Source organism: Pipistrellus kuhlii, unplaced genomic scaffold, assembly GCF_014108245.1.
Source record: "Pipistrellus kuhlii isolate mPipKuh1 unplaced genomic scaffold, mPipKuh1.p scaffold_m20_p_18, whole genome shotgun sequence".
Classification (NCBI taxonomy): Eukaryota; Metazoa; Chordata; class Mammalia; order Chiroptera; family Vespertilionidae; genus Pipistrellus; species Pipistrellus kuhlii.
In genome coordinates, this window is record NW_023425493.1 from 9263766 (window position 1) to 9288851 (window position 25086).

At 57.6% G+C, this 25086-nt stretch overlaps 1 protein-coding gene across 5 annotated transcripts in view; it reads right to left on the minus strand.

Moving 5' to 3' along the window:
• PLXNA2 (plexin A2) overlaps positions 1–25086 on the minus strand; it is a 210937-nt gene that overhangs the window by 183426 nt on the left and 2425 nt on the right. For all 5 annotated transcript variants that reach the window (XM_036441956.2, XM_036441957.2, XM_036441959.2 and 2 more), the window contains exon 2: positions 1679–2946. In XM_036441956.2, the coding sequence (XP_036297849.2) occupies positions 1679–2946 (1268 nt within the window). The remainder of the gene's footprint in view (positions 1–1678; positions 2947–25086) is intronic.

Consider the following 25086-nt stretch of genomic DNA (forward strand, 5'->3'; position numbering starts at 1 on the left):
TATCCCTGGTCATGTGATTTAGAGCCCCCATGACCTTCATATTGCTGGTCATGCACTTTTGATGATCCCCTGGCATATTTCTAGTCTATTGGGTTAGATCCCTTTAGAGGGGGAAGGGGAAGGGGGCAGAGAATAGCCCTTAAGCATTAAGCCCCAAGACAAGGAGGCTCTGACCCCCATCCAATATATCTAGCCTCAGTTGTATTTCACCTCCAGGCCCAGAAAAGCAGCAAAATCAGACAAGCCAGGTCATGGCTGACCTCAGGACCAGTCGCACTGACTAATGGCCCCTGGCTCTGACCCTGACCAATCAGTGGAGACTATGACCCTGAAAGGGCATACCTGAAAAGCTGGTGAATATCCTATTGGGACCCTCCGACAGGATAGTGCTCGAAACTGCTTATCTTGTCTCTGCTGCCCTCTGGCCTGGATCCTGAGCTCCCTTTCTCCTCCGCTCTTCCCTTCACCTGATTATGTTTCCCCGGTTTGCAATCTACCAGGCAAGCTTAATTCCCTTCCCTCTCCTCTGGCTTCCATTTCCACCAGCCTACTCAACACTCCAACTTGGCTTCCCAGTGGCCCACAGGCCCCGCACAGACACCATCTGATCCTGTTATCTCTGACTGAACGCCTCACCTTCTCCCGCTCTTTCTCCCACATGCTCTGATCCAGCTGCAGTGGCCTCCCTGCTGGTCCCCACACAAGCCAGGCATGCCCCCCGAGCTTTGCCCTTGCTGTTCTCTCTCGGGAATGTTTTCCCCAGATTCCCACATGGCTCTCTTCCTTACCCTCCACAGTCTTTGCACAAAGGCCCCATTTCTCAATGAACCAACCCTTTCTGGGACCGACTTTCTCTGCTCTAGTTTTCTCTACAGCAATCACCACCATTTGACAGGCTACATATGTTATGGATTTATCTGTGTTGCCTCACTGATGAATATTCCATGAGGGTAGGGGGCTTGGCTGTGCAGGTCACTGCTGAAGCCAGCAGTGCCCGGCTCTTGACATATATATTAGTTGACCCTTGAGCACACGCATTTTTTCCCCCAATAAATACTATAAATGTATTTTCTCTTCGTTAGATTTTCTAGTATTTCTTCTCTCCAGCTGACTTTATTTTAAGAATACAGTATCGCCGAAACCGGTTTGGCTCAGTGGATAGAGCGTCGGCCTGCAGACTGAAGGGTCCCAGGTTCGATTTCAGTCAAGGGCATGTATCCTGGTTGCAGGCACATCCCCAGGAGGGGGTGTGCAGGAGGCAGCTGATGGATGTTTCTAACTTTCTATCCCTCTCTCTTCCTCTCTGTAAAAAATTAAAAATAAATAAATAAATAAAAAGAATACAGTATCTAGTAATACAAAATAGAAGTATCAATCTACTGTTTATGTTATGGGCAAGGCTTCCGGTCAACACTAGGCTACTAATTACGTTTTGGGGGAGTCAAACGTTGTCAGTGGATTTCTGTCCACACAGTGGGTCGGTGCCCCACCCCATTGTTCAAGGGTCAACCATATTTGGAATCACTCAACGGACCAACACACGTGTGTCTGGTGTAGGTCAGATTCTGTGTGCTTGGTCACCACCGGATAACGTGAGCCTGGGTGTGCACAGAGCCCAGGCTGGGCAGTGGGAGCCGGAACCCCACCTCAGGGGCAGGGCCGGTGCACGCCTCCTTACCGCCTTGGTGCACTGCACCTCCTTCCCCAGCAGCCAGTTGAGCTCCAGGTGGCCCTCGCCCTGGTAGCAGGACTGCAGGCGCTCCTTGATCTGCAGGTTGACGGCGGGGATGGGGAAGGCACAGAGGGCGGAGTCGTCAGGCGGGTGGTGGTACTGCTTCTGCCCTTTGGAGAAGATGGCGAAGAGCACATCGTCCTGGCCGCTGATGTTGAAGGCCTGGGCCAGGGAGTCCCCGGGCTTGGCGAGGTAAGCCGCCTGCAGGAGGCGATACTCCACCCCGGCCCGCGTGCAGCCGAAAGGCAGGGACACGTAGGAGTGGAACTTGGGGTCATTCTTGCAGAGCCTCACGATGCGCGAGGTGTAGAACAGGTCCCCCGCCGAGTTGATGGCCACCCCCTCGGGGGTCTCGGGCTGCACTGTGAGGAAGTAGACGAAGCCCCCGCTGGCGAAGCCGTAGATGTAGAAGATGTCAAAGTGGGCGACCAGAGCCAGGGTGTCGGAGGGGATCTTGATGAGGGAGGACACGAAGTCGCTGTGCAGCTCGTAATCGAGCATGGCGGAGGACTCGGGGTCACGGGGCAGCTTCCTGCTGGACAGGGTGGGGAAGTAGTCCTGCTTGCCGTCCACGGCCGTGCCGATGAACAGCTTGCCGTCCTGCCCGTCGGAGCGCACGATCACCCCGTACATGGTCCCCGTCTTGTTGACGCTGGACAGGTAGTGCTCCTTCTTGTGGAACGGCTCGGCCAGGATGAAGAGGTCGTCCAGCCGCAGCAGCTTGCAGACGCCCTGGTAGAGGCTCCCGCAGGCCAGCAGCCGGTTCTCGGGGTAGTCGATGATGAGTAGCTTGTTGACGTTGTTGGTGAGGGTGAGCGCCTCGCTGCAGGGCTGCACGGTGAGGGGCGGGTAGCAGGACTTGTTGTCCTCCCGCGGCCCCGTCATGTGGGCCACCTGGATGGTCAGGTTGCCCGTCAGCTTGTAGACCCGGTTGATGGCCCCGACGTACACCGCCCCCGTGCCCCGGTGGACGGTCAGGTGGTTGAAGGTCCAGTCTCGGTTCTCGGAGTGGAAGGTGTTGAACTGAGGCATGCCGGCTGCCGGGCGGGCCAGCAGCACCCAGACCACCGAGAGCAAGACCACGGACCGGCTGTCGACGTCCGCCCGTGGCCAGGGCCTCCTCTGTTCCATGCTGAGTGGGGCAAGGACCCGGAGGCAGATCCTCTGAGCGCTCAACCGCGCCGCCGCTGTCCAGGGCTGGCCCTCACATGGTTCTGGAAGGAAACACAAGGCAGGGAGGGAGGTCAGATGAGAAATGGGTCCCGAGAGGAGGGAATCGGATTGCCTGACCCAGAGTCCCGGCCCCGGCGAGCGCTGAGTCTCTTCCTTGCGTATTTCAGCGTTTCTATTTTTAACAGACGTCCTCCCTCCTGGGGTGGCTCAGGGAATCCTATTATCTATTTTTGGTCTCCAGCCCTTTACGCTGTAAATTCCTTTCTTTTACTTTACAAAACGTCTCTATTTCTGTCCTCTCAAGACAGCGTTTTTTATCTCTCCGAGAGGTTAAAAGACAGTTCGAGTTCACTGGGCTAGTGGATCCCGGGTGGGGACTAAAGCCAGTCTTCCCTCCCAGCAATCACGTCTGTCTTCTTGCTGTCAGGTGGAAATCTCCCGGTTTTAAGTGCTTGACAGGCAGGCCCTCTCCTGGGCTTTCCTGGCCAACTATTGTACTTCCAGAGTGGGACATCCCAAATAAAATTCCTCCAGCCCCTCACGCAGCTGCTCCTCCTTACTTCCTCAAGCTCTGTCCTCCTCAGGGAAAGACTCTGAATGACAGCGCCTCCTGCTGCCCCTCAGCCAGGGGCCTCTCCAGAAAGAACCCCTGCTGTTACTTGTTACAACCTGTTAGACACGGGAGTGCCCTTTGGGAGCCTGAACAGCCACGGGGAGTCGGGGAGACACCCCCCACCCATTCTTCTTTGAGACAGGGGGTGCCGGGCACTATCACTCCGTAAGAGGGTGCCAGGCCCTGGGGACATTGCTTCACCTTCTGCTTCCCTGCAGGCGGGCCTCCTCCTCCTCGCTACGGGGACTGGCCCTCCGAGCCCAGCTTCAGGGCCTGGCTGGGTTTGGGACATGTGAGAGGGGCAAGCGGGAGCAAGTTGAGGGCCAGTCTCATTGTAGCTACTGCGGAGGCCTCGTGACTATTTAAGGATCCATGAAGTCACCCCGGGGCCTTAGCCTAACCCTCAGAGACTGGCCCCTGCCCTGACTCCTGTGCTCCCTCCCCTCCCTCCAGACCCCAGGCTTTTCCAGGGAAGCCACCCGGAGGAGCACAGTGGGGCTCCCGGGTTTTGGGGATGCCTGGTTCAGGGGAGCAGAGGAGCTGTCCCTCACTCGGAGCACTGCTCATGGCCAGCATAGAGGACAGCAGCAGGAGGTGGCGGAGAGCCGCACCGTCCAGCAGGGACCTCTTTCCTCCCGCTGGACAAATGGCCCAGCACCCTTCTCAGACAAGGGCAGCCGACTACAGGCGGCCAGGCAACAGAAGGGAACACACACACACACACACACACACACGCGCACACACACACACACACACACACACACACACACCCATGCCGGCCAAGGATGGGGACCTGGCTCCCAGGCAGCTTAGCAGGGTCCTGCCTCCTCCCAGCCTCCAGGCTGGCTGGGCTGGCTCAGACTCAGCACAGGCGCCACCTCAGGAATGTGCTCTGTATCTTTAGAAGCTCTCCTTCCGCCCTTTGCACCCTGGGCCCGGGGCCTGACAGCCACCGCGGTGCCGGCGGGGCCACCTAACCGCGCTCCTCCAACGGGCTCTCCGGGTGACTCATGAGGCCCGTCCTCCCCTGGAGGGAGGAAGGCCGCGGCGGTGTGAGGCCCGGGCTGACCTCGGGGACTCCAGCTTGGCCCTTCCGGCCCCACTCCCGCACCCACCGGGAAGACCTCCGACAGACAACACTGCTTTCGGTTTGAAAACCGGGGGCTATTTTTAGTAATGTCCTGGGGCGGGTAGCAGGACATGAATTCTTCAAGAGGAGCTGCAAAGGGAAATAACAAAATCCTCACGTCCCCCACTGGACGGGGCGCTACAGGAGGCCGGAGGCCGTGCTGGGCAGGCCCCTGTCCCAGTGGGGGGAGGGCAGTGTGTCCCACTGGGAGCCCTGAGGAGGAGAATAATTGTCATCACATGGTGCTATGGTTTTGCCTTTTAGAAAGTGCTCTCTCAGACACTCCGGCCCTGAGTCTGTGGACAGCACAGTCCTGCCTCCTCCACGACATATAAGCACATTATGTTTAGCCTGACATATATGCACATTTTGTTTAGCCTAACATGCATGCATATTATATTCAGCCAGTGGCTACAGGAAGAAGGTCCTGGTAGCAGAGATGATGTCAGCCATCTCACCTCCCTTCCCAATATCCCAAGACATGGTTTGAATCGTGAGTGGCTTTGTTGGCAGGCAGAGTTTGGGAACACATTTGGGAAAGTGGGCAAGCCACGTCTCACCTCCCTTTCTGGGGGCGTGGGGGTCATTGCAGTACCGACTCTCTGGTTGTCATGAGAGCAAATGGGATAATGCAGGGGACCCTCCCAGCCTGCTGGCTGGCACTCCGTGATGCTCAGCCTCTGCTGGTTGTTACTGTTTTCACCGAAGCCTCCCCAGGAGACCGCACTTCAGGAATCCTGCCAGAGCTCCAGGCTTCCTTCTTTCGCTCCTATTCTTTCTCTCCACGGGAATGAACACGGTGGGCTGACCTTTGATCCCCAGCTTTCCCTGACCCAGGGAAGGGGTTCAGTCTGGAAGCATGTGTCACAGGAAGGAGGACAGACCTGAGCTGAGCTTCTCTATCCTACTACCGCACAAGTCCCAACGCAGTCTCTCGGCCGCCTGCAGGGGCACTGGCGGAGGTGCAGAATCCCGAGAGCTGAAATGGGAAAACTGGTCTGGTGGCTGGAAGGCATGCAGTCATGGGGGAAGAATTGGGGTCTCAGGAGCTTTTGATTCAAATCCTGCCTCTGTTGGCCATGTGTCATGTGGCTTTAGAATGGCCTCACATCTCCCTGAGCCCATTTCTTGATTTTAAAACAAAGGGGGCTTGAGTGAGCCAATCTGTAAGATCCCTTCTTTCAGATAAAATAATACCTTGAGGCTTGCTTCCTTCAGCTTCTAGTCTGTGACTGAGATAGCTGAGGAGGTACTTCCCTCTGACCCGATAAAGCTGGCTAGGTCAGGAACTCTCAACAGACCCCCGCAGCTGGGCTGTCCCCCTGCCCCCCCCCCCGGCCCCCCGACGCCTCCTTCAGCATCCACTTTGAGACAGACCACTCTTGGTGACCAGCCAAGCGAAATCACCCCAGGGGGCTCAAGGTTCACCATGGCGTGGGAACAGCAGGCGCTGGCAGAGTGGAGTCAGGAGGCAGCACAGACTCCTGGGGGGAAGAGGGGACAGGGAAGGCGCCCGCCCTACCTCAGGAGTGTGGCTTTCACACGGACAACCGACTCCCACAGCAATTTGAGCGCCTCTGTCTTTCCATGCCAAGGCGGAGGGAGCCAGGTCGCTGTTCCCAAGCAGGGCCCAGCTGGCAAGGACCAAGTCTCCTCTCCGCATTCAGAGAAAGGGGGACAGGCCCCCTCCGTGGTACCTCTGACGAGAAGCCGTGCTGTGCAAGGGTCAAATGCGTGAACGCTGAGCTGAGATTTTGGATAGTCGTGCAAGCTCGGTCAAGGTCCTTCGCCGTTCTGAGATGCCACCTCACTCTCTGCATAAAAGGGGATCAGCACTAGCATCTGCCTCGTGGGGTTATTGTGGTGAAGTCAGTTCATACAGATAAAGCACTTGGAACAATGCCTGGTGCATCGTAAGTGGTCACCATTCATTAGTCTTTATTAGCAGTAATTTATTTGTCAATAGGTCCAGCTCTTCACCTCCATCCGTTCTACACTCTGTCTCGATTGGGGTACAAGCCAGGGAGCACCTGCCCATGACCTTGGTTCACCTATTATTTTCTCCTAACTCCGGGCTTCTGCTAATGTCAGCCTCAGGAGTTTCCGCTCAGCGATGCCTCCTTTTCCCCATCGCTTCTCTTCTCTCTGTCTAGCTTGTGAAGCCACTTTGTCACATGCATTCTCAAGAGCCAGTGCCTGCCTCTCCCTCACCCCAAGTCTCACACCAGGACATGCAGTGCTGGGACGCTTGCCTTCCCAACAGGGCCTCCGGGGACATCTTACTCTGAGCCCTCCCCGTGCCAAGCAGAGGCCACGGCTGCCTCTGTGGGAAGCAGTGTCACTGAATATTTTATTTGGGGGAGCCCGAGGACACCATCTCCCTGATCAGGACTCAGGAGGCAGGTGTGGGTGACAGCCAGGGGAGGCATCGAATACCGTCCCCACCAGCTGCTGCGGGCATCGGTGGCTAAGCAGCGAGGATGTGGCCAGCAGGCATTTCCAGTTCAGCTCAGCGCAGGGCTCTCTCCGCCAGCAGGCCCACTCCGGGGCCTTTCTCAGGCGATCCGGGCACACATGCTTTCACTTGTCCCGTTCTTATTGCAAAAGGCACCGCTACCAGGAAGAGGCGTTAGAGCCGGGCTTGGACCCGTCTATAGCCCCACCACCTCCATTCCGTCATGGCCGTCCCCTCCCCCCCCTTTATCACCCCCACTATCCTGACTAGGATCCATTTCCTAACGGCAATCACAAATGCCTATTATCATCACTGCCCTACCCAGTGGCTCACACCGCCAGCATCCTCAGGAGCCAGAGGGTAAAGAGGAAGACTGTCCATCCCCTCCCCCATGTCCTTTCCAACCAGCAGCACCTTTTAAGCAGCCACTCGGGGCCAGGGCTGAAGGGCATTATGATCACTCCCAATCCACGACTTATTTTTAGATGAAGAAACGAAAACCTTCGGAAAGGAAAAGAAAATTACTGTCCTGAGTCCGTCAGGGGCAGGCTGCCATCAGAACTCCGCAAAGAGTCTAGCGCTGCCTCCGTCGTGGGGCGAAAGGGTCCTGAGAGTCAGTTACGTTCTGCCTGGAGGCTGCCCTGTTTTGGGGAAGGAAGGTGCCATGACTGATGATGGCCAGGGATGGGAGCTCTCAGAGGGCGCTTCCCCCTCGGTGCGGGGAGAAGGACTTCCTGGGACTCCTCTAGGCCCAGGACGTCATCGGCCTCAGGAAGGGAACCTAAGCCGTGACCTGTGGGCTGTGGGAGGGCCAGGGCCACATCCCTCCGGGTTACAGACAGCCTGGCAGGCAGGCCCGATGGACTCTAAGCACAGGAAGCCTCTTTCTCCCCGGAGTAGAGCTGCAGCAGAAGGGACTCAAGGCAGACCTTCAGGGGACAGCCTCTCTGGAGAGGGTCCCGGGGGGCAGAGTGCCAAGGAGATGATGGAATTTTCTGATGGGCCCTGACAGCCATCTAGGGACTTCGGAAGTCTTCTTCTGCTGCTTTAAGAGGTCTATGAGGATAGCATGTCTCCATGTGAGATCAGAGGGGCCCCCCTCAGCTTGTCCCCTGTGGGCGGCATGACCCCAAAGGGCCCGACATAATGTCGTCGGCGTGGTCGTACATGCAAACATCCCAGGCGTCGCTGTGTGACACCGACCTCGGAGGTAGTCCAGGCACGTTGGTGGCACAAGGTGAGCGAGAGGGCGCAGGCAGAGGCCCCGGGGAATGCCGGCAGCCGAAAGGCCTCAATTAAAGTGAGCGGCGTTATCTGGTATTTAAATAATTATTAGACTGAAGGAATAATCATGGGTTTGAGCTGATTTTTCCCCCCCACTGTCACCCTGATGGCGCCTATAATATTATTATTCAAATGCCCATGATTCTCACCGAGGAGAGACCACGAGAGAGAGGAGAAAGAGTAGGGGGAGAGGGGTGGGGAGTGGGGAGGGGGAGAGAGAGACTCATTTAATCTCCATGTGACAGGGCTGCAGGAGGTACGATTAGTCTTTTTCTTATTTCAGCTGTCACTCAGGCACAGACACCAAGATGGTTATTAGCGTATTTTATGCACACGATTTAAAGGAAAAGGGGGGTGGGGAGAGGGAGAATTTTTTACAGAAAAATAATGGGACCAAAGGAACAATTTAGATGTCACTGCTATACCAGCTGCGTTTGCTTCATTAATCGAATGTCATTCCCCCTGCCTCCCCCCCACCCCAGACTCTGTGCTGTTATGTGAAGCTAAGTGGCTCTACCTCGCCCAGGAGTGAGCAGCGAGAAGGAAGGCGAGGGAGACGGGGGGTGGGGGAATGGGCCTCGGCCTGCATGCCCTCCTGGCATCCTTCCCAGAGCGGGGGACCCCGACGACACTGTGGCACCCCAGTGTGTGTCAATACAACTTCCGGCTGCCTCCTCTCACCACAAGGAGAGAAATCCCCTGATTGTCTTTATACGCGATCCTCTTTATGGGTGGGTAAGCCAGATCTGATCTCCAATAACCGAGGAGTCAGAGGGAGAAGGAGATTCCGGGTGGGCCTGACAGTCCAGCTCAGCAGTGGGCTGTGGTATGGTTCTCTGCTCAGGCAACAGGCCCTGGACCCATGGAAGCCCATGGCCGCATTGGACTCGACCTCTTAGCTGGCAGGATGGGCAGACGTGGGGTGATGGGCAGGGGCTGGGCGCTGGCAAGAAAGGCAGATGGCGGGCGTGATGGGTTGAACTGTGTCTCTCTCTCCCCCGCCCCCCTATGCATATGGGGAAGTCAGTACCTCAGAACGGGACTGCATTTGGAAATGGTTTTTAAAGAGGAAATGGAGTTAAAGTGAGGTCAGGGGGTGGGCCGTAAGGCCAAAGGCTGCTGTCCTTATAAAAAAGGGAATGTGGACAGAGCCGGAGACAGACCGCCCCAGAGGGAAGGGACGTGAGGAGACACGCGGGGAAGAGGGCACCTACAAACCAAGGCCAGAGGCTGGGCCAGCCTTCCTTCCCAGACCTCAGGAGGCACCACCCTGCTGGGACCTGAACTCCTTGCCTGCAAAAACGGGAGAGGATACCCGCCTGCGATGGAAGCCCCTCCTGTGGTACTGTGTTAAGCGGCCCCAGCAGACGGAGAGCAGAGAGGGGTAAGCGCCCCGGCATCCTGGCTCCCAGATTGTTCTTTTAGAGAAAAGGTGGGTGTGCGGGCAGGGTCTAAATCCACATGCTCATGCCGAGGGGTCTTGCTATCTTTGTGAGGACCAGGATGGCACATCCGGCTGCCTCTTTCCCCAGAGAGCCCGCTTGCTTTGCCTCTCCCCGCTTTATCCCCTTGAGTCAGGGCTGGGCTCTCCCTGCAGAGGGTTCTCGCCCTTTGGCCTCCCCTGCCCTGCTCTTCAGCTCCTGCCCGGACCAGTCAGTGTGTCCCTTCCCAGACCCCAAGAATCTTATGGGATACTGTGTGACTTCCAGATACCGATGGCCCTCCTATCCCACCCACCCCAGCTCTGCCTGTGCCTGACCCCCCCAGGGCCTTTTCATGCTGGGGAGGGCTTTCTGTTATGTATCCCCCACACACACCCAGGTCTCCCTGCGGGCTCGGTGGAGCCCTGGAAACCGCATGGGCTCTCGCAGGGCCTTAGCAAAACATGCGGTGTTTGTCCTCTGCGCTCTCGGCCTGTCAAAGTTTGCAGTTGTCCCCCTGAATGATGAAGGGCTCCAAAGACACTCACTCGAGGGGTGGCGCAGGGGAGGGGGCACGGGCAGGGCTGGCTTTGCAAAGTCATTACCCGGGGGCCCCGGGCGCAGGGAGATGCACGCCTGACCCTGCAGACCTGCCCCATATGTCATGGGCCTGTCAGAAATCTCCCAGAATTCCCTTTATTATCTAAAGGTCGCCCCCCGGGCAGCGCTGAGAGAGCCCAGGGTATAAACTAAACTACAGGAGCAATCAATTTCAAGCAGCTGCCTTCCCCCCATCCTGCCCCTCCCCCTATCATGGCTCTGCTCCTTTCAACCCCCCTGGGGCCAGGATGGCCAGCAAGGAGGGCCTGCCCATGGCCACCACCTCATCCCTGGGAAGGAAGGGGGAGAATTTCTGCAGGTGAGCAGGGCGCTGAGGCTAGGAGCAATGGGCCCTTGGAGCAATCCTGCTCTGGGCATGGCGAGCTCAGAAAGGTCACCCCGCTGCTTCCCCGACTCCACACCAGACCCTGCTTAAGCCATCCTGGTAGGAGGGCCGTCTGGTAGGCATTATGGGATTAGAGAGCAGGGGGAAGAATGCTCAGGCTCCTTCCAAACGCAGGCCGGAGAATAAAAGTGGGGGTATGGCCGAAACCGGTTTGGCTCAGTGGATAGAACGTTGGTCTGCGGACTGAAGGGTCCCAGGTTCGATTCCGGTCAAGGGCATGTACCTTGGTTGCGGGCACATTCCCAATAGGGGATGTGCAGGAGGCAGCTGGTCGATGTTTCTCTCTCATTGATGTTTCTAGCTCTCTATCCCTCTCCCTTCCTCTCTGTAAAAAATCAATAAAATATATTTAAATAAAAATAAAAAATAAAAGTGGGGGTATGTGGCTCATGTCAAGTCCACATTCAGGTAAAAAGACCTGGGACCCTGATGGCATGGGCAGCAACATCACAGCAGCTCCCACGAAAAATAATCAATGTCATTCCCAACGGCCTGCTGCATGGCACCCTGAGCCAGGTTCTTTGCCTGAGCGAGAGGACGTGTTGCATTAGTCTCACCAGAAGGGTGTGATTCTCTCGTTTCACAGATGGAAAAACAGGATCTTGGGGAGGTGGAGGACCGCGCTGGGACCATCCCGCCGGGACACAGAACTTTCTGGAGCCTCGCTATCCCCAGCAGTCCACATTGCCTCGAGAGTCAGCATTTCTCTTGCAACCAAACCCTCTTATCTCTGGTCTGGAAACACTCACTCGGATGTTAAGTAAGACTTGGCAAGCACCTTCTTTTAAAGGTCAACACTGGAGGCCCCCACTTTGGTAGCGGCGCAGGGCTGGGGGTGGGGGTTGGGGGTTGAGTCATGTGCCACCCAGTGGAGCCCGGGGCTGTCTCCAGGAGAGAGGGGTGCCGGCTGGCTGTCACCTGTCGGAGACATCCCCGTGACCTTTCCCAGGAGCCCGGAGATGCATCTCCTGCCTCCTCTCTGTCCACGGCAGAGCAGGGAGTTGGGGGGAAGACATGGCAGCAGAGCAGGCCACAGGGTAGAAAGTGCCCAACGAAATCGTTAAATAAATTACAGTGACTCCACATAATGGCGTATTATGCTGCCATTAACCACTGTAATGTTTTCGGAGAATAATGACACGGCTCCGGTCCGCAGCGGCGGGAGGCGGAGGGAGGAAAATAAGGGGGTAGGAACAACTCAAACAGAACGCCAGGCATTCCTCCCGGCTCCCAGGCCGTGGGCTGGCCCCCAACTCACTCCCTGTCCCCAGAGAGTCTCCCCGTCTTCCTCCTCTTGAAGAAAATGCAATGGCCTCCGGGGGTCCCTGGAGGAGAGGACTTCCTGCTTCTCTTATGGATCCTCCCAGCCCGCTGCTTCCAGGGGCTCTGTGGCGGTCCCCGAGGCCATCTGGAGACCCTCCTGCTGTTTCAGCCTCAGTCAGGGAAAGCAGCCATTAGTACTGTCCACTTCCACAAGTCGGGGGTCCCCGGAGTTCAAAAGAGTGGGCCTCCTGACCAGCAAGTCTGGTGTGGCCTCCCTGAAAATGCACGGAAGACTATCCCAGGGACGAGGGGCTGGGCATGCCGCTGGAGAGAGCCCTGGGCAGCTGTAGATACCTTGCCCGCTGTGCTTCATTTCTCGTGCCTCGGACTCCTTGTCTGCGGCCAGAGTGTGATATCCTTCCGTGGAAGCACCTTCTAGTGCCAGGTAGACTCAAAGCTGGTCTCCTAGGCACTCAAGTTCATGACCTTCCCAAGCTGGCTCTTCTGTCTTTCCCTGCCTCCCTTCCCAGCTCTCCCAGAGACTCCACTCCCAACACACTGGCTCATGTGTCCAATCCCCAGAGCACTAGGTACAGTTCCACCTGCGAGGTCCCCCCTCCTGCGAGGTCCCCACCCCTGTCTCCACTTTCAGCTTTGCCTGTCCAAACCCCATCCATCCCTCAAAGCCTCTTGAAGACTCTTAGGCCCCCCATCACCCAAGCTCTCCCCCAAAGTCCATCAGAAACGGCTGTTTCTAGCACACACGGCATCGCAGTGTTGGCTCTTGCAGGCTATGGGACCAGGTCCCATTTCCCCATTGAACTGGAGGCTCAGAGAGGGCAGGAACCATACCTCACGCTCCTCAGCACCCCGCGTTGGACTAGCCTAGGGCCTTTCCCTCAGTCTGAACCCAGGGGAGCAGAGGAGAAGTGAGACGGGGCTATCCGGTGCTCTATCTCACTGCAGGCCTGATCCGAGACCCGGCTGGAACTCCCACGCTCAGCTCAGTGATTTGTCATAACTGCTCTTTGGTGGAAGGGAAGAAGGCAGTGAACCATGTGAGAAGGATTCTGCCAATTACTCCTCTTGAAGCCACAGGGTGGAGAGCAGTGTCCCTGGCTAGGTGAGGGAGGTGGGGAGAAGGATGGAGAAGAACAGGAAGACACCAGTCATTTGAAAAAATGCCCAACGCAGGCAGGGCTTGGCCAGAGAGCCCTGAAGCCACAGATCATACAATCTCATAGGTCACATAGACGTATGTGATACAAATCGGTCAACTGACAGCAGGACATGGTCAGGAGCAGAGAGGGGTGGGTGAGATGCCCCAGGAAGTTTTCAGAACAGGACTCAGTGACAAGGCCTGGCTCCCCGTGCTGGCTTCGGAGACAGACCCGGGCTCCGGTCTTGCTCTATCACTTCCACTTGATGACCTTGAACCTGTTAGTTCACCTTTGGGAGCCTCAGTTTCCCTCAGCTACAGAAGGACACCACGTAGGGCTGTGATAAGAATCACCGAGAGGACGGATGTGAACGTGTTTTTGGTAAACCCTGCAGGTCTGGATCAACACCATGGACTTGCCTTGAAACACTGTTCAAGGGCACCATCTCCTTGGCGATGGCGGCTATCCCCTAGGATGGCAACCAAGGCTGCTGAGGACTCCGTTTCAGCCGGGCGAGGGGTGCTTCCTGTGCCGGGGAATGTGGTCGCCCAGCTCCCAGCTCCCAGGGATGCTGAGAAGGAACTGGGTGCTGCTGGTCCCTAGCAGCCATTCTCCCCAGAGCCTATGGCCCCATACTGTCCAGGTCACCCCACTTCTACTGCTCTTGTGATTCATCCAGGGACCCTCGGCAGGAGAGAGGGAGGAGAGGAGGAGAGAGGAAGGCCTTTCCCTGGAGGAGGAGATGCTGGAGCTCCGCATCCTCTGGGCTCTGCCCGCCCTGGGTCCGGCCAGCCTGTGGGCTGAGCGTCCCCTCTCTTATCTTCCCCTGCCTCTCCTCCTCTCCAGTGCTTTTCTGAACCGACAGCTGAGCCTTCAAATCAAAAGCTAACTCCTTTTTTATGAGGGAGCTTTTTTAAGCAGACTGTGTCCCCGCCCTGCACCGCCCCGTCTTCGGTGTCTATTATTTCTCTCTCTGTCTGAAACTCTGAGCCGCCTTCAGCAGCCTCTCTGAAGTGACAGGGGAGCTCACAGCCACACACACACACACACACACACACACACACACACACACCCCGCAGCGGGGCAGGTGCTGTGGGGCCGGATAAAAGCGCCCGTGGAGGTGGCTGGGCGGCTGGCATCCCAGACAGAGGGGCAGCGCTCTGTCTTCCTGGGAGCTGGGCCGTGCCAAGAGGCACGCACACTTGCCCAGGGGCCCCTCCGCACCAGAAGTGGCATGGGCCCCAGGTGAGCGTGCAGAGCCGCAGAGACTTTTGATGTCTGGGACCCAGGCCCTGCAGCCGAGGGAAAGTGAAGGGAGCAATTACCGGAGCCTGACACGGGAAGAATGTGCTGGAGGGAATGCGGGGGGGAGACAGGCGGGTGGCCAGGGCAGCGGGGCACCTGGGGCAGAGAGATGAAAAGATCTCCCCGAGTGGGAATCTGGCCTCCATGATGAATGGGGTGTGAGAGAGGAGTCTGGGAAGGGGTAAACAGCCAGGAGGGACACGGGAGGGAGGGAGGGCTGAGGAGAAAGAATGCTGAGGTCAAAGAGCAACTCCAATGCTCCTGGAATGATTGAATCAAGATCCAGCACATTGCACGCCCAGAGGGGTGGGTGCTGATGTGCACGCAGACACGGGGCCCTGCCCCCCACCTCGGCCCCCACCCCTGCTGAGGGGTGAGCAAGTCAGCTCTCCTCCCAGACACATGCAGTGCCCCCCGCAAACCCTCTCCCATGGCTAGTTCTGAGGCCCCCAGGGAGCCCCCTGTAACATATGCCAGCATCTGTGCCGTGACCGCGTTTCACTGTCGGCTGCAAATGTCATGTATGTGTCCCCATGAATGCACTCCCACACACACACACCCAAGCCAGGGAGGGACAGAGAGCATCAGCATCACTTTTCGCAGGCGGGACTTCTCGGGTGTCTGAGAGGTGGAGTATTTTGGCAAAGGTACCAGGTGTGGAGCCAGGACCTGGACGTGGGCTCCCGGAGTTCAGCGTGTCACCCTCCTTCTCCGCCGCCTGGAGCTGTGGGTGCCACCACCCGACACCTCCAAGGAGAGAGAGATCACTTACTCCAGCCACTGCTCTCTGCTCCAGTCAGGCAAGGCTCTGCCCCAGCTCAGCACAGAGGCTTTTTTTTTTTGGGGGGGGGGGGGGGGATGAGGAGCTCTGATCAGAGTTGGGTTCTTGGGGACCCTCGGTGAAAGAGGAAAAGTCCACCTGGCTCCTACTTAGACCTCTGGTGGGAAAGAGGGGTGGGAAGGAGGGCTGGGAAGGGCTGAGGACTGGAGTGGGCCCAGGGGGTGCCCAAGAGGTGGCAGATGCAAAGATTCCAGAAGCAGGACTTCGTAGGGAGAGAGGCTGGGGTGACACCATCCCCTTCCTGTCCGTGGGGCTGCCCACCACCCCTCTAAGGACGGTGGCACTTCCACAACCCCTGCGGCCAGCCCAGCATGCAGGCAGCTTCAACTTGCCATCTCTCCCACACCCCCCACTCACATCCTCCCTGCCACCCTGGCCCTGCCGCTCTTCAATTTCCAACCCCTGGCAGATCACTGATTAATTCAGGGCTGTTTAATAACCCTTCCATTCCGATGAAACAAGCTGTCTTGTTTTCTTTATTTTTAACACCGACTTGCGTTTCTTTGCTAAGCATCTTACTGTCATTTAAATTTCTCTGTCTCCAACCAAGCTGATAATAGACTGGAGCGAGCAGCTGCTCTCCTCCCGCTTATGACAATGATTAGAAGTTAGAGCTGCGCCGAGCACTGACCAGTCTCGGTTCAGAGGGGTCTGCCCCTGCTTGTAAGAGGGAGTGCTCATTCTAACGCGATTAGGGGGAATCTGGCTCCCGGGGAGACCGGGGCTTCCCCGGCCTCGTGGGGGTGACGGTGTGAGAACCGGCTCTGTTTGCCATGGCATTAAGGCCGGCAGCTGCGGGCCTGACACTCCACTTCACTTCGCAACTTTGTCTTCCTCGAATTCACTGAGCAGCAAACAGGGAGACTCAAGATTAGGGACTTGGGGGCAGGCCCGGTGGTGTCTCAGCCACCAGCTATTATACCTTTCTGCTCCACACGGGAATCCCTTTTCTTAGAAAAAATAAAATAAAATAGTATTTTTATTGATTTCAGAGAGGAAGAGGGTGATAGAAACATCAATGATGAGACAGAATCACTATCACTGATTGGCTGCCTCCTGCACGCCCCCTACTGGGGATGGAGCCCACAACCCGGGCACGTGCCCTGATTGGGAATCGAACTGAGACACCTTCAGGCTCATAGGTTGATGCTCAACCACTGAACCACCCGGGCCGGGCAGGAATCCCTTCTTCAGACCTGGTCCTCGGCTCCCAGCCTCTGCCTGACTTCTCCAAATGATAGGGCTCCTCCCTTTCCAGATGCCATCTCCTCGGTCCTGCAGCACTTACGTCGAACGTGGGCAATAGTATTGTGTGCACACCCTTCCTTCCTTGGCACATTGCACGGTCCTCAAGAGCCGGCACAGCCAGCCAACAAACATTTGCCCAACCACATGGAATTAGGTGCAGTCTCCTCACAAGTCCCCGGCCCTCCCTCCTGCTGGGCAGGCTCCTGGGAAGCTCCTAGTGTTCCTCTACCTGGACAGGTGTGCAGCCCTTTCCTGTCCTCGGCCAGAAACACCTGCGTCCTCAGCAGCCGGGTCCCTTCTCTCCCCTCAGGCCCCGGGGACAGCACCACTGGAGAAAAGTTGGGCTAAGGAAACTGGGGTGCCGGATGGAAGCCAGTCAGGCGGCCTGGTCCGGGCCCTCTGGAGCCCAGCTCTCCCCCATCCCCTCTGGGCTGGGCCTGGCTGCCTGAGGACGTGCCCATGGATGTGAGGTGCACAAAACCTGGCTGGCCCAAGGCGCTGGGATGGGAGGTGGAAGGTGGGAGGGGTGCTCCCAGCTGGCACTCTGCAGGCAGCTGCTGGGGTCATTGTCTCACCCTCTCCCCAGTGAATGCTGAGCCTAGAGGCCGAAACACAAACAGTGCAGACAGGGCCTCTTGCGAAGGGATGGGAGCTCCACCTTGCCAGAATCATTGGCTGTGCAAACAGCAAGGCCGGCTGTGCCTGGGGGCAAGCTGGTGGGGCTACTGAAGAGAAGAGGCCCTTCGTACACCATCCAGCCCAGAGCGGGAGGCAGTCAGCAGTGGGCAGTCCAGTCAGTGTGTCCTAAGGGTCAGCGGACTGGCAGTGAAGGGGAGGGGACAGCTCCATGGGATCGTCACTGTGAGGGGCCTGCCTCTTCTGGGCATGAGGTCGGGGAGGGGGAGACTGGAAGGGAAGGTGGCTCAGTGGGCAGATTCAGAGGGTGTGTTGGGCTAGGCTGGGGCCAGCAAACTTCCTAGAGATAAGACAGAGACTGGCCATGCCTCCCTCCCACCCCACCCCCATGTGGAGTTGGGTTTCACATCTATTGTGTGGGCCTGGGTAAAAGCCACTAGGAAATACTCAGAAACGTTTCCCCCCAGTGTTCTAACATAGAACGCCTAATTCCTTTGTAGCTCAAATGTGTTTTTTAAAATAATACGTTAGAAAAGAAAATAGAGGCACCTTGCCACACTCATTTCCCACAGCTGGCTCTTGGGCCGTGCTCTGACTGCATAGACTCGCTCCTCTGTGAGCCACCTCCCCACGCTCTGCACTTCCAACAAGGCTCTTGGGCACCAGCTGGGAGGGCCACGGGCAGCTCCTTGGGCTAGAATACAGCCGAGCTGTCCCCCAGACCTCCTGCTGTGATCTGACCAATGACAGGAGCTGGCTGAGGATCTCATCCCGGTGCCCCAGGGTCCTGCTGGGTGCTGGGACGCAGAGCCTGCTCATGTCTTTTATGCCCCCTGCATGCCCCCTGCATGCCCATACTCCAAGGAGCTCTGTCTGCCGAAAGATGTAAGCCTGCTGCAGGCAGGCAGAGGCCTGTGGGAGCTGCCCCATGCCCTGCCGTGGAGGTTGACTCCCAGGAAAAATGCCACCTTACCAATTCTATGACAGTCTCGTTCACCCCCCTCCTAGACATGAAGGCACCAGGACCCAGGTGGAAGGATAGCAAACTCAGAATTCAAATTCCAGTCCCATTGGTTCAATGCTAACCACGAGCCCTGGTCAGCTGGCTCCGTTGGTTGGAGTGTCGTTCCTTACACCAAAAAGACTGTGGGTTTGATCTTCAGTCGGGCCACATACTGAAGGCTACTGATCGATGTTTCTCTCACCCTCTCTCTCTTTCTCTCTAGAAATCAATAACGTCATATCCTCAGGAGAGGATCTCAAAACTAATGCCAGCCAGGAGCCAGGCACCAGTGGCCTCCTGCTCTGTTTCCCGTCTCTACTGAGTCTTCAGCCTTTTATCTATTTTTAAATATAAAAACCTTTAGCACACAGATCTTCTTTAAATAAAATCTCATCTTTTCCCCCCCTCAGAATGTCCCAAACACATTCAGAGATTCAGAGAAAGAGAAGAACTTGTCCCTCGCTTGGCTTCGATCCTGCTCTCAGTTTTGGGATAATAGTACATGTTTGCAGCAATTGTCCTTTTTCCAAATCCCCTCACCACCTTGCTCTGCCTGGCTTCCGACACAGAGGCCACTGGGGAGACCTGAGAAGCAGCCACCGCCACCAAGCGAACGGAGAAGCTATGGTGCTGGGGACAGGGCAGGGGCCAGCTCTCCCAGGGCGTCTTGTGGCTCTGTCTCCTGGCCCTCTGCCCTCCCTCGGGGGACCAGGGAGCAAATGGTGGGGAGGTGAGAAATCTCTCAGGAAGGGGGAGAAGCTCATGTGTGAAGGTGGGCCCTTTGTGCTGGCCCATTAGGACCCTATTCTGACACCAGCTTCTTCCTGGCCATCTGTTGGGATCTTCATGGTGGGACCCAACCTCCAGCACCAGGGTGAGGGCTCGGTTCCCCAGCCTCTAAGCCTCTCACAGCGGGGTCCTGGGCCGCTCCGAGTGGGCGTGGGTGGCAGACTTGAGTTTTCTTACCTTCCGGATGGACCTCAGGGGGGTATTTGCCTAAAAGAAACCCTGGTGGTGTGGTTTGAGTTCCAAAGAGTGTCAAGGGATTTGCCAGGATGGTCTAGGCATCTGGGGCAGGGGCGGGGGGGGGGCCTGTCTTATCAGGGGACTGTGACATCCTGACCCCCCTCGCTCCTGGGAAACACCACCTCCAGGTCCTGTCTGCTTCGGGCTGGGCTCCCATCCCTCGGAGGAGGACCCCGAGTTCAGAAAACAGGCTCTTCTCCCTTGGGTACCTTTGTTACTCAGGAGAAAGACTGGGGGAGCTGGGACAGCAGCCGGGGGAGGTGGGAGGTCAGAGGCCAACGTAATATTTACCCAGCCTGGCGAGGTCTTTGCGTGTGTGAAGCAGGAAAGCACTTCAAAGCAGTCACTTGGCTGCCCCTGTTCTCCTGCCCTGCGGGTAGCTCTCCCAGCTTTTCCTCTCCTCTGGAGCTTTCCACCCTCTCTCCCTCGAGGGGAGATGCCCCCTGCCCTGCCTGCTCATCGGAGAGGGACAGGACTTGCCCGGAGATGCAGGGCAATTCCAACGCCTGGCTCCCCCTGGCCTGGCTCCCCCTGGCATGCATTCAGAGCCCCAGCTTGATGTCTCCTGTATAACTCTCAGCCCTGGACTCCTGTGGATGGAGGAGAGGGGGAGGCGGGCTGTTCCTCAATGGGAGCCTCAGTCCAACCCTCAGAGCAGGACCCAGCAACTGAGGGGGGATTCTGGGCCATAGGCTGGTTCTTTATATTTTTGAGAGGAGGGGTCACCAAGTCTTCAGAAACATACAGAGGTCTCCCCTATTTCTAGAGAGCACACACTGGTAAGGGGGCCCCAGAGGCTGCAGAAAGCCCAGGCACGCCCGCTGGTTCTGTGCCTCCCAGGCCAAGGGCCTCCCGGACCCCGGACTGGATCTGAACACTTCAAGGAGGCGGGAGAGCTCTACCTTCCAGGATTAAGATGACAGGCAGTTTGTAAACCAGGCCGCAGCTGGCCTTTCCCCACTAACCTCGCTCCTCGCACCCCTCCCTGCCTTCTTTCTGCGCAGATAGTTTGGGGGTCCCTCAGGGCCTCTCTGTTCAGCCCCAGGGCAGGGGTGCAGGCTGGACGCTCTCCCCGGTGGAGAGTTCCCCGGGATGGGAGAGGGTGAGGAGCAGCGGGGTTCTGGACACCGAGATGAGATGCGAGCACGGATGAGTAATAGCGTCTCCGGAAGGGCCGCCCTGCCAGCTCCAGGGGGCCGGAAAGGGATGCGATTTACATAGAATACAATGTGAACCCCCAGGGAGTGGGCCTGCGGACCTCGCTCTAGGACAGGACACGGACTAATAGAAAACAACCCCAGTGCAGTCTGTCCGGCTGTCCTTTAGCCTGTGGAGCAGAAGGAGGGGAAAGGATGCTTAGGGGCAGTGCTCGGAGGCTGAGGAATGAGAGTTTAGTCATCCCCACCTGCCCGGCCACTGGGAGGCTCTCAGGCACCTGAGTCTCTCTCCCGGCCTCTCCTTATCAGCACTGGACATTGCTGGCTCCACTCCAAGGCACCTTGCATGGCCCCGAGCAAGGGCTTCCAGTAACTTCTGCCCTTTCACTTCCTGAGTCCCAGTGCCCAGTGGCCTACGTGCTGCCTTAGGCTAAGCTTCTTTGGGGGGGCTCTTGGCTGCTGTCCGGCTCCCTCCCCCTAGGATACTGTCCCTTTCTTGAAGGCAGGACCCATGGCATTTTCCTTCTGTGCTGGGTGCAGCCACACTGCCTATGTCAAACTGCGGCTTGAGAGCCACATGTGGCTCTTTGGCTCTTGAGTGTGGCTCTTCCACAAAATACCACGTACAGTGCCATTGAAACTCCATGGCCCATGTGCAGAAGTCGGTTTTTGGCCTGGGCGAGTCTATTCTGAAGAAGTGGTGTTAGAGCACTCAAGAAGCCAAAGAGACGCATATGGCTCGTGAGCCGCAGTTTGCCCACCCCTGACCTACGTGATCAGTTTCTGCCCGCTTCAGGGAAATGGACCGCAGTCCCTGCGTTCAGTGTCTTCTGCTCGCTGCCAGGGCCAGCAGTGTGGGTACAGCTCCAATGGGGGGGGGTTCCTGTTGAAGGGGATGTTCGTTCCCTCCACCCCTCCATCTCCCAACTAAGGGGAAAGGAGGGGGAGACTGTTTCAATACAAAGCAAGGGAGCCCTGGAGCAGTGTGGGCAGCCCTGGGCTGCCCATCGGAGAAGGGGGGTGTTGGGGGCCCAGGAGAGGGGTTCATTCACAGGCTATTCGCTCCCGACCCCAGGACCCCTCTCCCTCTTCCTTCTCCAACACCGCTGAGCTTCCTAACTGCCTTTGCTCTCGCGCACCGAAAGGAATCTTAGCCAAGGAAAAGCAGGGTTACACTTCCGGAACACGATTCATTTATCTTGTTTTTCTTTTCTCCCTCTCCCCTCCTTGACCCCAGGTCAATGTGAGTAGAAGGGAAACCGAGATGCACTATCAGGGGCTGCTATCAGATCTGAGGAGATGCCGGCTCTGGCCCTCTGCCCGCCCCCACGTCCACGGCCCCGCACACCCTCCTGGGCAGTTATTATCTCTCATCGTGGCCTCGGCGCTCCCCCCACCGTCCTGCGCGGAAATGAAAGGGGGAATTATCATTCGGAGAAAGGCTCCCACCGAGAACATGAAGACGAAGGAGATTAAATCAGCGATGCGCCGTGGTGGACAGGCCTCCGGTCCCGAAAGATCTTTTGAAAACAGTCTCTCCAGAAATCGTTTTGCCACCACCTGGGCGGGTTTCAGAAAAAGTCCTCACGCAGGGAGCTGGGAGGAGGGGAGGCATGGGCAGGCGCCTTGGGGATGAGCCAAAAACTTTTACTGCTGATAAAGACAGGCAAGGGCCTCCTGGCAGACCAGCCTGCAGACTTGAGTGCCTGCTAACTGGAGAAGGAGGCAGCCCTCCTCCAGGCCTCACACCCCCAGGCATCCTGCTGGGATGGGCCTCTCCCCGGCTGCTCCCCACCCTGGGGCGCCCTGCTTAATGCTGCAGGCGCCTTTGCCGGCCCCCCTGCCACCAGACGGGGTCCCGAGGTCCCCCTGGCGATGACTCCACCAGTTGTGGTCTCTGGGTAGTGACAGCTGGTAGTTTCTAATATATCTCATCTATTTTTTTCTCGTCTATTAAAAAAAAGGCACAAAAACCAAGCCTGGTTTTCAAGAGCCCCCTCTAGTGGCGATAACCTGCTCCTTCGGCCTTCCCATTCGCCCAGAGGAGCCTGGCCTTCCCTGGGAGGATGGGAAGGACCCCCCATCGGCCCGGGAGGGTCATTTGTTCCCATGTGCTTTCTGCTGTAGCTCTCAGCTCTTTCTGCTCCATCCACACTGCCAGTCTCTCTGTCTTTACTGTCCTCTCTTGTCACCTGCTTCACTCTGTCTACCTGTGACTGTCAACATCAGGCCCTGAGTCTTTTGGGATGCACCCATTTGGTCTGCATCTTGGGGTCCACCTGCTGTTTTTTTCTGGATACCAGGTCTGGCGAGCTGGAAACAGAGCTCTGACAAGGCCCCTGATCGAACGACCTCATCTCAGAGGCCAACATGGGGACTCCTAAGGCAGACCCACGGCGAGAAGCACCGGAAGCAGGAAGACGGAGGTGTCTGAAACTTGGGCATCAGCTGCCTCCCACAGCCCCGCCCCCAGGTAACCCTGGGCTGACTCCTGTGTGACAGGGTCTAGAACCCGGGCTGGGAGCTCCTGCTCTGGAGACCAGTGAGGAACCAGCTCCTGATTCTCCCCAGCGTGCTGCTGGAATCCTGGCCGCTGCCAAGACCCTACCATGCAGGCAACTAACTGGCAGTACCAGGATGGTGGGCCAACTGGTAGGGGGTGGGAAGAGGGGGAGAAAAGGGTAAGTAGAGGCCAGAACTGAGCCTGGGGCTGGAGCTGGTAAGGGGAGACAGTGAATATTCTGCTGGGACAAGGGACGCGGGCAGCACCTGCTCGTCCTCTGGTTTCTGAGGGTGTCCTCACCCACTGCTGCGGCCAGGGCAGGGCAGGGCAGGGGTTAATGGTTAACCAGCTGTGAGAGCGGGCACTTGTGCCCTGCTCAGGCCTACACCTTCCCTTTCAGCTCCCCCTCCATCCCCCCTCCTTCTTTACACTCTTACCCAGGAGGGGCCCTGCTCCCCAACAAAGCACTTTCTCGCCTCTCTCTCTGCCCTCAGTTCCAGATGGAAGAGTCTGGAGCTAGATAAAGCAGTTCCATATGCCCTGTGCCAGCCAATGGGCCCCCAGAGAAAGGGGGGGGGGGTTGAGTCTACTTCTGAGCATCCCACCCTCTCTGGGGATCAGCTGTTTGACCCTGGGAAGACAGGGCTCCCCTTTAGAAACGACCAGAAAAGACGTGGACACACCCCTGGCCTCATTTCCCCTAATCAGGCACGGAATCTTTGTCACCACGTGAAAAAACTGTTTCCCATCAGGGAACGGGGTCCATTCATCACGGTTTGAACGGAGCATATGTGCGGGGGAGAAACGGAGTGTCCCCCTATAATGAATTGATAACAGACTGCCCCTGGGCGAGGGTGGCGGTGATGGGAGGGGTGTACAGCACCTCCACTCCGGCTCTGCCTTTCCCCCGCGGTCACGTTCTGGGTTATTTGTCGCTAACAGACTGTAACACAATGCTCCCATCGCTTTATGATCGGAATGGGGATGGGGTGGGGGGGATGGGGGGCTTGGCTGAGAGCTCCCGGCCTCCACATTGGCTGTGATGGACAGAAGTATGTTGGGCCCGGCCTGTGTGTGTCCGGACAGCTGTGTGGCAGCAGAGAGACAGCTGGGGGGGGGGGGGGGGGCGGGAAGGGAGGGGGGTTGTTGCTGCTGGAGACAGGAATAGTCTCCAGCCTCTCCCCGCCCCCCTCCCCAGAACCCCCCGTCTGGAGGAGGCAGCCAGAGAAAAGGAGAGAGACTATAAAACCCCCAAACAGTGCCAACTCCAGGACCGTAAATATTCCCCAACACCTGAGCAGGCGGGCTCAGGCCGCTGCCAGCGGCTGCCCCGCGTATGTAACTGTCGCCGGCGTCCCCTCCCGCGCTCTATGGGTGTCCGGGTAGCGTGCCCATGACATACAGATTAATGGGATCCCCAGCGGTGTCTGTAGGTGGGAAAGAGACCTGAGAGAGGAGGAGCTACCCTTTGAGGGTGTTCTCCTTGGAAGCACAGACTCTGGGAAAAAACAGACGGTGAACTTTTATGTTTCCCACACCTGCAGCTTCAGACGGTCAGCCGGGGGAGAGGGTGCGTGGCCCCCCGAGCTTTGGGGACAGGGGCAGGGAGTCAGACCAGCCCCGGAAGGGGCCGGTGACCTTGTGGTGGGTGACAAGGCTGATTTTAGGTAGTGGACACGCACCACCACCTTTGACCCCTCCTCATTGAGATGTGGAAGGCGGACCAGCCCCCGCCCTGCCCCAGGCTGTGAGGCACCTGGAGGACCCTTGTGTCCTGCCAGAGGAAAGGCCAGGTGGGACCCCCCCACCCCCGCCAGACTTGGGGTCCCCGGGGCAGAGGAGACCTGCCGGTACTTTGCCAGGCCGGACCTTGATGCTCCTCAGCACCACCATCTCCACCACCCATGGCTCCCAATGCCATTCCCGTGTGAGTGTTTTGCAAGCCAACGTGCCAGGTCGAATGCAATTCGCAGAAGACAACGGCAAGGGAGCAGAGAGGGAGCAGCAGGACCCCGAGGAGCGTCTGCTGGGGGACAGAGGGCAATGGCTCCTTTAGGGAATGCTCCGCACAAGGAAGGGATGGGGTGAAAGGTGGAGACGGCGGGTGGAAGAAGGGGAAAGAGACCCCCCC